Source organism: Colias philodice, chromosome 2 (genome assembly GCF_061535455.1).
Source record: "Colias philodice isolate Cphi_HAF_F1 chromosome 2, ilColPhil1 Martin Lab GWU primary, whole genome shotgun sequence".
NCBI classification, from domain to species: Eukaryota; Metazoa; Arthropoda; class Insecta; order Lepidoptera; family Pieridae; genus Colias; species Colias philodice.
Genome location: NC_143087.1, coordinates 2,878,477 through 2,894,796, shown reverse-complemented (window position 1 = coordinate 2,894,796; position 16,320 = coordinate 2,878,477). Strand labels below are relative to the sequence as shown.

The 16,320-nt window shown below is 33.1% G+C and overlaps 3 protein-coding genes across 5 annotated transcripts in view; 1 reads left to right on the top strand and 2 right to left on the bottom strand.

Moving 5' to 3' along the window:
- Nucleotides 1-406: 406 nt before the first annotated feature.
- On the bottom strand, nucleotides 407-8,108 carry Oseg5 (intraflagellar transport protein Oseg5). 2 transcript variants are annotated; one of them, XM_089701233.1, is made up of 14 exons: nucleotides 7,938-8,107; nucleotides 7,700-7,867; nucleotides 7,374-7,480; nucleotides 6,957-7,135; nucleotides 6,685-6,774; nucleotides 6,210-6,347; nucleotides 5,772-5,896; nucleotides 4,740-4,988; nucleotides 3,654-3,811; nucleotides 2,342-2,551; nucleotides 1,748-1,892; nucleotides 1,217-1,370; nucleotides 619-759; nucleotides 407-498 (listed from the first exon to the last, which is right to left on the bottom strand). In XM_089701233.1, exons 1-14 carry the CDS (start codon nucleotides 8,030-8,032, stop codon nucleotides 448-450), a joined length of 2,010 nt encoding a protein of 669 aa, XP_089557359.1. In that variant the 5' UTR covers nucleotides 8,033-8,107; the 3' UTR covers nucleotides 407-447. The 2 variants fall into 2 exon arrangements, with proteins under 2 accessions (XP_089557359.1, XP_089557362.1); XM_089701236.1 differs by lacking the exons at nucleotides 407-498; nucleotides 619-759 and adding an exon at nucleotides 1,008-1,131 and having other exon boundaries at nucleotides 7,938-8,108.
- A 261-nt stretch (nucleotides 8,109-8,369) lies between these two features.
- Art3 (arginine methyltransferase 3) lies at nucleotides 8,370-10,760 on the top strand. The gene has a single exon (XM_089701538.1). It carries the CDS (start codon nucleotides 8,467-8,469, stop codon nucleotides 10,018-10,020), a length of 1,554 nt encoding a protein of 517 aa, XP_089557664.1. The 5' UTR covers nucleotides 8,370-8,466; the 3' UTR covers nucleotides 10,021-10,760.
- A 3,481-nt stretch (nucleotides 10,761-14,241) lies between these two features.
- The window catches only part of Pde1c (Phosphodiesterase 1c), a 146,721-nt gene continuing 144,642 nt past the window's right edge, over nucleotides 14,242-16,320 (bottom strand). For both annotated transcript variants that reach the window (XM_089701385.1, XM_089701377.1), the window contains 3 exons: nucleotides 15,707-15,983; nucleotides 15,456-15,548; nucleotides 14,242-15,155 (listed from right to left, as the gene is read on the bottom strand). In XM_089701385.1, coding sequence (XP_089557511.1) covers nucleotides 15,088-15,155; nucleotides 15,456-15,548; nucleotides 15,707-15,983 — 438 coding nt within the window. In that variant the 3' untranslated portion in view covers nucleotides 14,242-15,087. The remainder of the gene's footprint in view (nucleotides 15,156-15,455; nucleotides 15,549-15,706; nucleotides 15,984-16,320) is intronic.

Genomic DNA, 16,320 nt, shown 5'->3' with positions numbered 1-16,320 from the left:
GCCCCGGCTTCGCCCGTGGTACATATTTACGTTTTCTCTACATAAAAACCATCCTCGTACTTCAAGGAATGTAATAAAAAAAGAATTATCGAAATCGGTTCAGCCGTTCTCGAGTTATGCGCTTACCAACACATTTTGCGATTCATTTTTATATATAAGATATGTAATCGTAATTGAAAAAAGTTAAGCAAATGTGCAGTTCTAACAAAACGAAATATCATGTTATTCTATGTCGTCGTTACTAGGTTACGTTGTTGAATTTTGTTGAACTGTCAAATGTTGCCTATTAAAATGGCTCTACTATAGGAGATGAATTCACGCGTGCATATTTTGGTGGTTTGAACACTTTGAGCGGGAATTATAACATAGGTATAAAAAAATATATTTGTTTAACATTGTTTATTTAGATTAAAGTAATCACTAATCAATAATCCGTATATAGACAGCTCACGACGCTGACAGAACTTGATTGGAAGATAACTTCTCCGGAATGGTATTCTGAAAGGGATAAAAATTTAATTTTAGGGCTGCCACGTTGCCTTCAAAAAAATTTTGCGTTCAATATCTAATAAATTAAATATAAATATATTATGTTGTAGATACTTTTGAAGAAGTTACCCTTAGATTTTGTATGTAACAGACTTGATGGTATTGCCGTATCAACGCAAAAGCCTCCTCAGCGACCGCCAGTTGGTTGTGTTGCCATGCCAACACCGCTAAACATGCCCACAATGTTTCGTCTTCTACTGTTCTGCAAAGCTGCAATTGGAAAACTTTTTTATTAAGTGTATTTGAATGCGTATCAGCTACCTATATCCCAAATATTTTAGTTTAGATTGATGATAATTATTAAAGAAAAAAATTGTTAATTAATTATAAATTATGAACGGCATTTTTTAAGCAATATGCGATTTTAGTAATGACACCTGCATTGCAGCATAATACACACATTATACATTATATAAATTAAATATATTTCATGGAAAAAATTTTCAGAACATAATTGATTGAAAGTTGCCGGTTTCATATTTTGATGCAAAAAGTCGTCTAGATTTTTGTCAAAAAATTTAATGCAACAAAATTCAAATTACAATGCAATATTATCAGGAAAATTATTTACATTCTCTCATACTCAGGCCCCGGAATCACAGACAATAGAAAATCTATTGTGTCGTGGACCGATCGGGCCGTTCGGGGCTCAATGGGTTAAACATACTTGCACAGCCGCGTCCCACATATTCGCGGCCACGTGTTTGAGCAACTTCTCCGGGAACGAAGCGAGCGAAGCGCGCAACAGCGAACCGTTACCGCGGCGCACGCACACGATGCCGTCTTCTATGTTCACTATACTTGGATTTCTGCCTAGATCACTGGGAAGAATTTAAATAAAACTTTTTTTTGCGAAGTGAGCTTTTTTAGCGGAGAATTCGAGCATAATTTTGTACCAATTGGGTCGGATCGCAAGGGCAAGGTAATAGACGTATGTACTCAAGAAGGGCGTCTTTTTTTTTGAATTTTAACTTCCTGAGTAAAATTTCTAAGTTGCGTCATGGCAGTACCGTCACGTCATGGAGTAATGCAACGATTTTGGTATCTATGAATCTTGCCAAAAAAGTTTCACTTCTGACATGTGTGCTAGGCACACACGCTCTTTTTTAGAAATTAAAGACATTTTATGTTGTATATGAATGAACACAATATATTTTATGTATTTTAATGTCAAGGGTCGGCGCATACAACCAAATACCTGACATCTTTGCTGACAGTGGTGAGCGCAAGCCAATCGGGCTGTGTGGCGGCTCGAGGGCAACACCACGCTACTACCGAGTTTGCCCTCAAACCAACTAATAGTTCCGTTTCTGTACTCCAACTTATGCTGAGCACTTGAGGACCTGTAAGAAATATTTATAAAAGCCAAGTGCAAAGACAAATATAATTTATACTTTGTATTGTTAGGACCTCTTGATGGAACTCTATTTTATAGTAAAGAAACACTTGTAATGTAAAGAAAAAGTCTATAAACTCCAAGTAGAAAAAGATTTTTGTTTCGTTCTTTATAAGCTTGTAGGAAAGTAGGGTTGGAACCTATAGAAAAGGTCTCGCATTGTTAGTTAAAGCTTGCAGGTAAAGTAAATTATGGCTTATTTCAAAACGGAATTTAAACAAGTTAAACCATTAATAAGACAAAGGTAAAGAACTTTAGATCCATACACTTACGACCGTTTACAATAAGGTAACCGTTTACAAAAAAAATATAACCATTTTTTTTAAATTTTTATATTAAGTAAGTATAAATAACTAAAAAAAGTCCACTAAAAATTAACATTTATTCCCAACTCACCCAGCTTTTGAAACTTCGGCTTAGCCTCCTTTACACTGACCACGTATAAATCCCGATTATAATCCAACAGGGCTAGTTGCCTCTCACTCAATGGGCCAGTTTGGCTCAACGCAATACAAGATACCGTCATCTTGTGGGCCAGCTTCGTGATTGTGGTGTCTGTTGAACTGCGCACTATGAGCCCCGTGGGGAGATCGAACACGTGGATTGCTTGAATGGGAATAGTGTATTATAGATTTTGACAATATAAGTAGACCTATATTAGTCCGGGATACATCGCCCATTTTTGCAAGTGATTACTATCAAGCTAATTTTTCGTGAGTAGCTTTATTTTGATGAGATGCCCAATAATTTCATGTACGAAACTCTCGATTGTGGTAGCTTACAGAGGTAACAAGGATAAAAGTTTTTGATTTGACGGTTCTCAAATATTTATTACGCAATTTGTAGGACAATATGTCTGTTGAATTATATAAGTATTAAAAAAGTGAAAATAAAAAAATCAGCTGGTTAGTAATCATTTATGATGACTTCGTTATCGATACACATTGGAAAGGGGGACTCTTTGATCAAACCATAGATTTTGTAGGACAAATATTTTTTCGAATAATTTAGATAATTATCTTGAGATTGAACAAAAAAAAAACATTCAGTTAGTAATTAATATTTGAGAACCATCAAATCAAAATATTTTATCCCTGTTTCCTCTGGTAGCTACCACAATCGAGAGTTTCGTACATGAAATTATTGGGCATCTCATCAAAATAAAGCTACTCACGAAAAATTAGCTTGATAGTAATCACTTGCAAAAATGGGCGATGTATCCCGGACTATATTATATTATGTACCAGAAAGTTTGTAAAAATTAGGAAACTTTTGCAAAGAAAAAAAATTGGTTGTTTGTAAAGTAGGTTTACGATCGAGATGTTTACGTGATAACGTCTTATTGGTGGCAGCGCTCGAGATGAGACGGGAGATCGGTCCGTCTCTCTCTCGTTAATACCTGCGATCGCGCTCGTGAGGTTTTGGTGTGACACAAGTTTCTGAACATGTCACCCGAATAAAACGATTTTAAAAACGTTATCACGTCAAAAATCAATGTGGTTTAACATATATTAAATAGTAAGTGCAAAATATGAATGAGCAAAACCGTTTAGTTACGAAAGCAGATATTTTCCGAACCCATGTCTAATTTCATTTCAATTATCATTACTAGAATTGCATTTCAAATATACCATGACTCAAATAAAATTTCTTAACATTACACCCTCAAAATCTTAATCTTAAAAATTAACATAATCAAAATAATTACATTTCCGATCAGCCTGATCGATAACGGCCAAGCTATCTGGGCCCAGGGACACCATGGCCCGTCCCAATGTTTCTGGCCGAGGTATGCGAGGACTGGCCAAGAGTCGACCCATATAGCTGTATATTGATACACCTGCACGTTCTATCACGCAAATGCACCTAATGAAAAAGGGGTCTTAAAATTTTGTAAATAAAATTTGAAACCAAGATAGGTTATTATGGAACCAAGATAGGTTAGATGGAAGAACACACAATTTCTTGTCAGGCAGTGATGATTTTTCTAGTAGCAAGATTTTTTGAGAAAGACAATAATGGTACAAAATTATATTACAGAACTTTCAGAAGATTTTGAAATTTGAAATTTCTGAATAAATGAGTAAGCATTGTAATTATAATGGTTAGGGAGCCAGGTGCAAATTTGGTTAACTATTTCCTCTCAAGAGATAATTCGTCAGACGCATGAGAGTATAGTATTATAAAGCCTCGTGAACGTCATCTGGCGCTCGGTTGGGGGGGTGAGCGGTTGTAGCCTCCCACGCACATAGGAAAAAAAATACATTCATTCATTCATTTCCTCTCAGCTAAAAATTTGTCAAATTGTAGCTAACCCAATATCTCAACGAAAAAAATAGTCAGCTGGTTACAACATGGTGTATTATACGTCAGCTGGTGTCTCGAACATGAAAGTTAAATTTAATGAAAAATTTATTTTCCGTTATTTCCTCTCAAACAAAAATTTACCTGATGATAGCTTATATGTAACTGTGGATAAATATATATGTCAGCTGGCTGTATCTTGGTGGAAAAACCGTCAGCTGATACGGGAGGCTACAACCGCTCTTCCCCCCAACCGAGCTCCAGCTGACGTTCACGAGGCTTCATAATACTATACTTTGATGCATTTTACTAATTACCGCTTGAGAGGAACTTGGTCATAAAATCTGCTGCTGGCTCCCGGACCATAAGTCATATACAATGAATTGTATATGCCTTTGACTGAAGTCAAAGGGCATACAGCAACATAAATCTATAAAACACGCAGAATTACTTATACACCTATATACTCCCATATAAAATTCATAACAACCTTTCAGCCAGCAAAATCATGTTAATCGTGCCCTCCTTCAAATCAAACGTCACTGGCGTATTCCAGGAGGTCAGTTTATGTATAAAGCACTGTTTCACTGTAGCTATGACCAAGTGGTTGAAACCTAGAGCTATTTGTATTACTCGATCTGGGTAATCTAATTGGTCACTTTGGTCTGTGATTATGTCCTTGATGGCCACTACCTTTCTACCGATTTGGGTGCACGCGTAATTCTTCATCGTGTATTCCCTGGAAATTTTACATTTAATTTAGGCTTGGCTTTATTTTGTAAGGCTTTACTGTGTAAGTGTTCGGGTATTTACGTATGTTGGGTAATTTTGTCAAGGTTAAGCCTTATTGGTTATCCGTTATGTAATGGGCTGAATATGAGTTTATTGGAATCTCCAGTAAACATTATTCTGGCATGTTAATTGAGGTAATTTTATTGATCTATGATCACCATCTTGCTTGACAAGAAAATCGATTAGTGAAATATTGTGTAGGAAAAATATGCTATGTTTAACAAGTGCCAATTTTTTTACTAACGTATAGAAGTTAGGTACGTAGCAAAAAGAGCCCAAAAATATTCATATTATCAGTTTTGGCTTAAACTATTATTTGTAGAGTGTAAATCAATAAAATATAAGTAGCGGTCCGCCCCGGCTTTGCCCGTGGTACATACATGTTTAAACTATCCTATCTCTCAAGTTGGATCGAACTGCACATGGTGTGCGAATTTTATTATAATCGGTTAAGTGGTTTAGGAGTTCATTGAGGACAAAAATTGTGACACGAGATTTATATCGCATACATGATACAACGCAATAATTTTTGCTCACCCACCTCCTTTAAATGTGTTTTCCTGTTAATGTTAATGGTAGTCTGGAAGAGATCGCTGCCTAGCGATAAGGCCGCCATTTGTACCTACTTGCATCTATTTGTCTTTCTCTGTGTTTATTGTAAATCTTGTGTGTGTGCAATAAAGAATTATCTATCTATCTATCTATCTAAGATAATCGATTAGAGTGTTACCTGTCAATAATATGCGCAAACAGCACATGTCCATTGGCACAAGCGGCGGCCAACTGCGTGCCGTCAGATGACCAAGCGATGCTGTAGATACTGCCCGTGTTTGGACGATCCAGGCAATGGGACCACTTGGGATTTAGTTTGGTTATTTTATAGAGTAATTTCAAGAAATTTACTAACGAATTTCAGGTAATTCATATTATGGGAAAGGATGTAGGAGCTTGGAGCAGAAATCATAATATTCTAAGTAGTGTAATTATGAATGTCACGAGACTTGAGTCTTTGAGTAATTTGAAATTACTGAGTAAAAATTTTTACAATATCCGTAGTAAATCCTGTGCTAGACAGGAAACTTCTATTTTGCTAGATATAACATACGCCGCGTGAAAAAAGAGAGGAAAAGCTTATACGTATTATGTAACTATTATACTGACAACTTACCCCATTAGAATTGCAGAGTCTTATCAAATTGAAGCTACCAATCACGAACATATCGCCCGCGGGTGACCAACTTACACTAGTCAACGGTTGGTCATGCTTTACGCTCACTGATATTTGCTGACCGAATACGTCCCAAATCTGAAGAGTAAAAAAAATCACTTAATAATTTAAAAAAAAGACGTGTGGCACTCGGGGACTGCCGCGGTAAAGCTATTGCATGCTATGCCTTCAAGCCACACCTCCGCGCCCGTTGGAGTGGGAAGCGTGAGGTTTTTTCGTTATGGAATTTCTCGATTCAGTCCCCGCGCTCAAGGCCCGCGATAAAAGCTATGCAATAGCTTAAAAATCTTTGTTGGAGTGTATCTCCACTAATGATACATAAATCGATCTTGTAAATTGTGTAAACATTATTGGTGATAACCCTGATATAAATAATGAAAATAGTAAGCCTTCCAAACCTGTGTTCCAAACATACCTTTGAATAACCATCTTCACCTCCAGATATTATAAGATTGTTATTGGCATTCCAAGCTATAGCAAGAATAAGGCTTTCATGAGCTTTCCACTGAAAAAACATTTGGTTAAATCTTTTAATTTTGAACGAAAATTTGATTGTTGCTGCAAATATTTATGAGGAAGATGATTGATTAAGTAAATTTTGTGCTCAAATTTATTAAAAAAAAAACGAAACAATGCAATAGTGCAATTTTGAGGGTAGATAAAAAAAAAGTTTTACTCAATATTTACCGTAGTTACTTTCGCATTCGAGTGCAAATGTTTTATCACCAAATAATTTCCCTTCGTATACAATATGGATCCACAATCCGGACTCCATAGCGCACTATAGCAGGGTATATCTGTTTGTACGATCGTGGAACGTAGGAGACCGTTCCTAGACCAGACTTTGACTGAGCCATCTTCACCACCTGCGTTGAAATAATAGAAATAGATGAAGATACTAAAGTTCATTTCTAGTATCTTTATAAAAAGGTAAGTGAAAACATAAGACACGTTAAAAATAATAATAGTAAGTGGATGTAAAATTAAATCTAGAGCCGAAAAATTTAGTCTAGTTTCGATTTGATAATGAAATATTTCTTCGACTTTCGAATTAATAATAAAATATAATATTATTATTATATTAATATAAAATATGACACTAACTGGTAAGCAATCCAGCGCCATCTGGACTCCATTGAGTAGTTAAACACGCGCCTTGGTGTGCGACCACACTTTTTTCAATACGACCGTTGTGATTTACGATGTGAAATCTGCAGATGAATGATTATTATATTACATACACTATGAATTCAAATGCGGATATAATAATAATATTCAAACATTGATAAGTATAGGGATTCTGCAATAAAATTGGTAAGTACCTAGGACCTAATATTTTTTACTATTATTATCTTAGGTAACCTTTTTCCGGGTTAGGTAATAATAATTATTGATTTAATTAAATTAATTTTATAACGCAATCTACTTACTTTCCATCAGCAGTTGAAATTAAAATCACATCATGTTGGTGCTTTCCCCCACTTTGATTTATTTTAGGAAATAAATGCATACAAGTTGGATAAAAATCCTCGGGAAACGTTGTTATTGTCATGCATTCGTTGTTCACAAGGCTCCATTTTAATAATTTGTGGTCGTCTCTGAAATAAATGTAATGGTGAAGCAAACCTATATTGTTTAGATATTCTATCAAACTAAAATAATTATTACCCGCAGGAGAAAACGTCTTCAGTATTATTCCAACACGCGCAAGTTACTACACCTACGTGCTTAGGTTCTTTAAAAGTAGAAATTTTCAGTTTCATTTTACTTTACTGTTAGTAGGTAATTCTAATTTATGTTTGTGCACATGGTTCCCATGGCGATAAAAGTTTTGAAAATGGCGCCAAATAGGGTGGCCAATACGAAAATTTTAATGTATCGTCGCTGTTTTTCATATGTTATTCTTATAAAAATAAAATACAAATAAATAAATAATCGAGTAAGGATGAAAAGACAACATGAATTTTTATTTATTAATTTTTTTTGAATAATTTATAAGTTTTATAATAATAAAAATATTTATTAAACGTTCATGTGACTGTCATTGTCAAAGTTGAAAAACAAATGCGAAATGTCATTTCAATTGTCAATTAAGTCAATTTTATTTACCACATGGTTTTGATAGTTGTGCGAAGTTTTACTTTTTAGATAATAATTTTCTGTTTGAAATTATTGAAAATAGTAACCATAAAAAGCGATGGCTGATGTACCTGACCTTAGTTCCGATGAGGAACATTTTGAAGACGATGAGTGGCAAGAAATGGAAACCAATAATACATCGGTAACATGTTTATTTTGTGCACATGCTCTTCCATCGATCGATGAAGCCGTTGCCCACTGCGAAACGGAGCACGGATTTAAATTGAGTGAATTAAAAGTAAAATTTAATATGGATTGTTATTCATACATCAAGCTAATAAATTACATCAACATTCATAAATCAAGTGCACAAGACATTATGTCTGCAGAAAAGCCTTTGTGGGACAACGAAAGATACTTGAAGCCAGTTGAAAATCATGAATGGTTAATGTTCGATTTCGATTCTTTGGCAGACAAGCCAACTTCTCCTAAATCATACCATGCAAATGTCGAAAATGGACTCGTAACTTTATCTCAAGCACATTTTATTGAATTACAACGGACAATACAAACACTGACAGAACAGCTCAAAGAGAGTCAAACGCACCTCCAAATGGCTAAAGAAGATATGAACAAAATGCAACAATCTATGAAAACACTAGTCGAAAGTGGACCACTTAGCAAGGGCGGTGATGTAGTTGTAGACTGTGTATCAAAAGTTCCTCTAGAAAGTGATGAAGGATATTTCAGTAGTTATGCCCATTTCGGTATTCATTATGAAATGTTATCTGACAAAGTACGTACAGAAAGTTACAGAGATGCAATACTTAATAATAAGGATACATTTAAAGATAAGGTAGTATTAGACTTGGGCTGTGGTACCGGCATCCTATCAATGTTTGCAGCAACGGCTGGTGCTAAAAAGGTCTATGCGCTCGACCAATCTGATGTTATTTACCATGCAATGGATATCATTAGGGAAAACAAACTTGACAATGTAATACAAACTGTAAAGGGTAGGCTAGAAGATACAAAGTTGGGTGAGAAAGTAGATATTATAGTTTCAGAATGGATGGGATATTTCCTTTTATTTGAGGGTATGTTGGATAGTGTTATATATGCTAGAAATCGCTGTTTGAACCCTGGAGGTTTATTATTACCGAATAAATGTAATATTAGTCTCGCAGCAAATGGTGATATGGACACACACAAGAGATTAATCAACTACTGGTCTGATGTATACGGGTATAAAATGAATTGTATGAAATCTGAAGTTGTGCGAGAAGCTACCATAGATGTAGTGTCACAGGAACACATTTTGTCCGAACCCTGTGTTGTTAAAGAAATTGATATCTATACATGTACAATTAATGTAATGAACTTTGTGTCTGAGTTCCGGCTGCCAATAACAAAAGATGGTTATTTGACATCTCTGCTGGGATATTTTGATACTTTCTTCGACTTGCCGCAGAGTGTCTCATTTACAACTGGTCCTCATAAAACAGCTACTCATTGGAAACAAACTGTTTTCTTTTTCAAAGATCCCAAAGAAGTAAAACAGGGTGATATTCTAACAGGTAAAATATCTTGCAGTAGACAGAAAAATGATGTGAGATCGTTAGCGGTAGAAATTACTATCTTTGGTAAAATCCATAAGTATATACTAAATTAAGATCGAATTTTTGAAGTATTTTAAACATGAGTGCATTAAAATTATCTCAGTAATATGTGATTAAGAATCCAAGTTGTTGAATGTGAACTTAGATATTGTTAATAATCAAAGAAATTGCATAACTCTCTTATAATATAGTGTTGACTATTTGATTTATGCTGTTTGACTTTGTTACTAGAGAATTAAGGTTCAATTTGGCTTGCAAATGAAAGAATGTCTTTTTTATTGAGTTGTGTTATTGATCTATTTGCTATAGCCTATATATTTACTTATTATTAGGTGTCTATTTTTTAAATTTAAATATTAACTGCAATTGAAAGTTAAACTTTCATGATAATGAAATTTAAAAAAACTATATTTCACAGCAAATGAGCTTAGAAATATTCTGCCTTTATTATAATAGCAAAAATATGTAAAAATTGAAAATTTTTTTACCTGCATTTCATTAAAATTGTCTTTTGCCAGCTACTAGTTGTAGAAATATTCATATATTATGGTACCATTTTTAAAGCATCGAAAATTGGAACTGTATTAATTTATCTGTTTTTTAAAAACAAAACAGATAAAATAAAGTTTCTTGTGATGAATCAGCTGTGGTCAACTGGTTCCTTTTTTAATTTTTATAGTGTTCTAAACATATATATAACTAAGCAATGTGAGTGGCTGTGCTTTTATTTTGTACCCACTTTAAAATGTAAATAAATGCTATATCAAATAAATAAAACAATATTCTACGAAAATCTTTATTTCATTTTTCCTTTTACATAGATGTGTCCTACTTATATACATAGAAAAGAATAAAAAAGTACATTTAACTTGTAGGTTTTGAACATAACAATAGGGAGGGTATTTATGCATAATAGGAAGCTTGAAAAGGTATTTTTATTGACAATAAACATTATAACTCATTTAGCATTATTAGGTTAATTCTTACGTAGTATGTAGGATAGGGTATTAAAGTATTTCAAACTATTTAAAGGACATTATATTGTTCTTAAAAATAATAGATCTAAGTATATGACATCAATTTATTTCTATTTTCACTATATTAACCATGATGTATTTAAACAATTACTTCGGACTTAAAATTTATTTTAATTACGCTCTTTTCACACTGGCATTTATATAATTGATTAATAAATTAATAACTAATATCTGACTAAATAAAATGTCATTTTTTTAACTAATAGAGGTAGACAGGATACTGAGAATTATTAATTAGATCAAGATTAGATCTATTATCATATAAATAAATCAATCAATAATATAAATAAATCAAACTGTTATAATATCATACAGGACAGAATATGGGAAATTATACACTCTAATTATACATAAATTGGGTTTCAGTATTCATGAAGAAACGGTCTGCAGGGAATTCACTCATTGTATGTTAGAATGTAATCTAAATCATTTTTCATACTATAATGAAAGCCTAATAGTTCGAAACTCTATATTGTCTTAGATACAATAAAAATAGACGATACTAGACAAAATTATTATTTGTTGCATTTTTTTTTGTCTTAAGTTTAGAGTTATTATTTTACTTGTAAATTTTCTTTGCCCTTTAACTCAAAATAAATAAGTGGTTTCCATTATTTTAATTCCTTTCAAGGTGTTTATAAATGGTTTTATATTGAGAGTAAGATGGCGCTGTTGTGCCTTATTCGCGCATAATTAAATTTTTCACACGTTGAAAAAAGGTAATATAAATGTTATGTGGGATAGGAATATCATCTATTAGCTTATAATAAACGTATCAAACATTTCGCTTTTACCTATAAGTGGAAAATATACCGATGACTCTACCGGCTATAAAATAATCGCAATTATTATTGTAACAATGTATTTACAAAAGTTGCTTCGTTTTCGTCAGCCATTGCTATAGGGATGAGTGCAGTATTGTAAGCAAAAGTGTATGTACTCAGTGTTTTATATTTTTATTGAATCTAAAACTACATTTTTATAAAGCTATATCCCGATTAGAATGGCGCTTACCTATTGTACATATAATATTATATCATCAATTAAGTACACTAGGTACGATATACATTCCAATAAGTAAGTACTATGATTAATAAATAGATATAAAAGATTTATTATAAATTTCTACGTTAAGCGTAACCGGTTGGTTTAATCCTATCCTTACCATCCCTGGAATTAAATATAGGGACCTAATTTTATGTGATTATGGATTTGATTTGATATTCAAAGGTGTGGTCCCACGTATCTTTTCGGAGTTCTAACAAAATAAAACATTTTTGTTACGTTTCATAAAGTAAAAGTTTTAAATCGGTCATCTTGTACATTCATCACGGATATCTTTGTGATGTTTATTGATTATTATTGATAGGTATATTGTAATGTACCTACTTTGTTTTAGTGGTAAATGGCTAACCCTTTATTTTAAGTAGGTGTCCATAGCACATTATTATCTGTATGCCAGTGAAGGAACCTATCACTTAAATGCTCCATGGACCAAACTACGAAAAATTGCCAATTAATTCAATAAAAAGGACGGTTTTCTTAATCCGTTCGTATGGTTTCTTCCAATATCAGATCAAGTTATTAAAATGAATCAATGAATGGGATTATTGAGATTTGAGCTTAACTTAAGCTTAGCGTTATACATTATTTGGTAGTATAAAGCAATAAGAAAAAAATACATATAAGGTAGTAACGATAAATATAATTTATCCATTTAAAATAAATATACAAAATGATTTGGTCAAGGAGTATCATCCGTTCCAATCAATAATACAATACAATACAATCAGAAACATTAAAATTAATAAGCGTATTTTTCATAATAATAAGGTTACTAATATAAGGTTACTAAGGTTACTAATATAACTAATTTTTACTAATTTAAGTACATAATTATTTATATTACAGAATAGAGACTCTCAAGTCAGAAGGTACTATTTACCTATACTATATAAAGTTTGCTCCGATACCAGCGATTTTATGATACAATAGCCTTATGATTTAAGATAGATTAGTATTAATACAAAAATAGGTAATCATTGCCTTTCAAAAAATTATCTGCAGTTTTTTGCGCTTCTTTAAATAATATTAAAATGTGCGTATTATGTGAACAATCTGATTCCGAATTTTTTAACTTTTAGAAAAGCAATGACAATAATTGTAAATTAATGTAGAAAATAGTGCATAGTTTTGAGTAGAGAAGAGAGATGCATTTTTAATATAGGTAAGTATCTTATACAACTATTGTTTTGGAATGTCATAGACCAAACATGACGGTCTCAAAGGGCGGGAAATTATTATTTCAAAATATCTTTTTAAGTACAAAGATAAGAAAGGGTAGGGGAAAATTTAAAATTGCCAGTATTCATCATCACCACAGAATACAGATAATTAAATATCTAATTTATATACCAACTATTATTATTGATTGGCCCTCAATTTGAGATGGTTGGTCTATTAACAGTTTATTTGTACATTGATTATATGATACTTTCCGAAATTAATAAATAGACTGAAGAATTTTACTTCTCTTATATCAAGATTTATAACAAAAAATAATTTACACTATACATTTTTTTTGACTAAATTTAGGGTGGCATACGAAGGTCTTCATGTAAGAAGGTTGCGATGGCAATATGATTATATTATAACTACGACTACATTAATAATTATTATTCGTTATGATAAACTTTAAATAGTCAATTTCATATAATATTTATAATACAAATAGCTACAACATAAAACAGACAACCAGCTATTTACGAAATAAACATTACGATTACATCTATATTTTTACGTAAATCATTAACAAATAAATTAAATTGCTTCATATTTGTATAATTAATAAATAACTATTAAAAAACAAATTTAATACGAGGCCTGCTCGCACGACAAAATACTAGTAAGCTAAAGTAACATTTTGCTAAATATTTTAAATGCAAGACCGTATTCAAAATTATACCATTTATACAGGGTGTCCCACTATGGGTATACTAAGCGCGAAGGGACTTGTAGTTTTGCATACACTGATCACGTAAAAAATACTTAAACAACAAAATTACATCAAAAAATTTTTGCAAAATTTTTCCTGAAAATCCATGTTTTCTTCTCTAGCTTCGCGCAGCCGGCATATACTGCTTCGCTATTGTGAGCAATTTGTCTATGAAAACATAATCTTAAACGATAGGTCACGTGCTGGTAGCAAAGCTGGGCGGGTTGCTTGTTATGGGTGTTCACATAGAGGTTTAAGAATTCATCTATTTGAAAAAAAACTGTGTCTGGAATTTTATAAGTATTTTTTACGTACTCAGCGTATGCAAATCTATAACCTCCTTTGAGCTTAGTATACCAAAAGTGGGACACCCTGTATAATTATTTTTAAATTTTAACACAATTTTATGCCGTGAAAATAGCAAGCCATAGTAAATTAATAACACGAGATTTGATCAGAAATTATTAATAATTATTTTATAAACCATTGTCCATGGCAAGGATATTATTTCGTCTGCATCTATAGATAAAATTATAAGTCATCTGTCAAGCATTTAAAATGTTGTAAAACAAAATTAACTAGGTGGTAATTATTATTAATACACCTACCGATGACCGCTCTGCAGTACATCATCTAATCGAATATAACTCACTACGTTGTCTTCCAAAGAGATTTTTATACAATGAATATATTATCATTTTTAAACTTATCTTATGTTGTGAATATAATGAACTATATATAATATTCCTCACTTGAGAACATTTTTTCTTCCATTGGGCAGCGTTGGCTCAACAAATGATCCTCCATGTTTGCCGCCATTACGGCGATTATGAATATACACCAACAATGAAGGCCGATCATAGACTTTAAGGCCCTCTACACTATCGTGGTTGCCTCTACTCGCCCAACGCTGCCCATTGTGAAGAGGGCCCATGACATAACACTAACCAAAATATAGTTCATTGTACCCATAACTTTGTGCGTACAACTATAGCGTGAAGCGAACAACTAGCCTACTTCTTATTCAACAGCGAATGCAGCATGCTGTAACAACTATTTCTAACGCTATTTACAAAGGTGGCTAAATATTATTCGTCCGGCTGCTGTGGCTGTGTCCCGTTCGTCTCCTCTTCAAGGCGGGCTCGCGCTTCGGCATCTGAAAAATGATATAAATATATTTCATCAAAAAACTAGATCGCCTTCAAATGGCCTGAACTTCAAATAAAAAAAAAAAGAATCATCAAAATCGGTCGAAAGAACACTTACGGAAAGGTTGATACGTTTTTGTTGAGACCTTTTTTACCTACGAATATTTTCTTCAAGTGTTTAAAAAAAAACAATATTTGTTTATATAAAATATTCTCAACTTTTCGCTATAATCTTCGTAATATTTCTCCATGCTCTAGAGTCTACATAAACGCATAAAATATTCTAATAAACATTTTAATGCCAGTACCTTTCGCCGCTTGTTCCTTCCAAATCTTTTTGTTGTCCATGAGGCAGGCAACCCACGGCTTCTTGATCTTGAATTTAGAATTGGCTTCAGCACCTGTAATTATTGAAGTACCGAAACATTATTATGAAAAGGTATCAATCGTTGCCTTTGCAATTTGCATAGATATTTTTGCAACAAGAAAGTTTCGACTCAATAAAGGCTTTATAAGTTTTACAGAATTCGACAGACAAAGATAAAGGAACCTGAGCTACCTGTAGATTCCTCATTAATAGGGTCTTTATTAGCAGTACTCGTGGAATTCTTGGTATTCGAATGCAGAGGTCCCAAAATGCATTCCAGCATATCAGCACATACACCCATACTAGGTTCTACGATGAAATCTATGAAGCCGATCTGCGACTCCGCTACGAGTGTGTTGTTTCTGTCACAAAGGGGACTGAAGGGAAGCCCCAGTTCCCTTTCTTTGTCTCCTTGGAGGAAGAATTCGTCGAGAAGACTCATCGTCCATCGGTGGTGGAGATCCCAACGCTGTAATGTGGAAAGAAAGAGGTTGTAATAAATAAGTCGGGAATAAAGAATGTACAAAATACTCTTTTTGTGTAGAAACTGGCTTATTTAGAAAGTGGCCATCAATTCTGTAAATCAAGCCAGAAAAAATAATGTTGTATTAAACTCCTGCTGTTGGTCGAAATAACTGTCGTTATGCAAATGGTCTAGTCACATTTTAATAAAAGTATGTAGATGACTTTTCTTTTAAAGTAAACTTCTGCATTTAACATTACATTGGTCACATTACGTACGCCTACGCATTTTCTATTAAATTTCATTAGGCAGTTTCATTAAAAGTTAAATGAAGAGGAAATTA

Coding starts and splice junctions, on each gene's coding strand:
- Oseg5 (XM_089701233.1), bottom strand. CDS start 8,032: ATGAAACTGAAAATTTCTACTTTTAAAGAACCTAAGCACGTAGGTGTA. Junction 7,481..7,699: donor ATTTCAACTGCTGATGGAAA/GTAAGTAGATTG, acceptor ATTCATCTGCAG/ATTTCACATCGTAAATCACA. Junction 1,371..1,747: donor ACTGTCAGCAAAGATGTCAG/GTATTTGGTTGT, acceptor AATTCTTCCCAG/TGATCTAGGCAGAAATCCAA.
- Art3 (XM_089701538.1), top strand. CDS start 8,467: ATGGCTGATGTACCTGACCTTAGTTCCGATGAGGAACATTTTGAAGAC.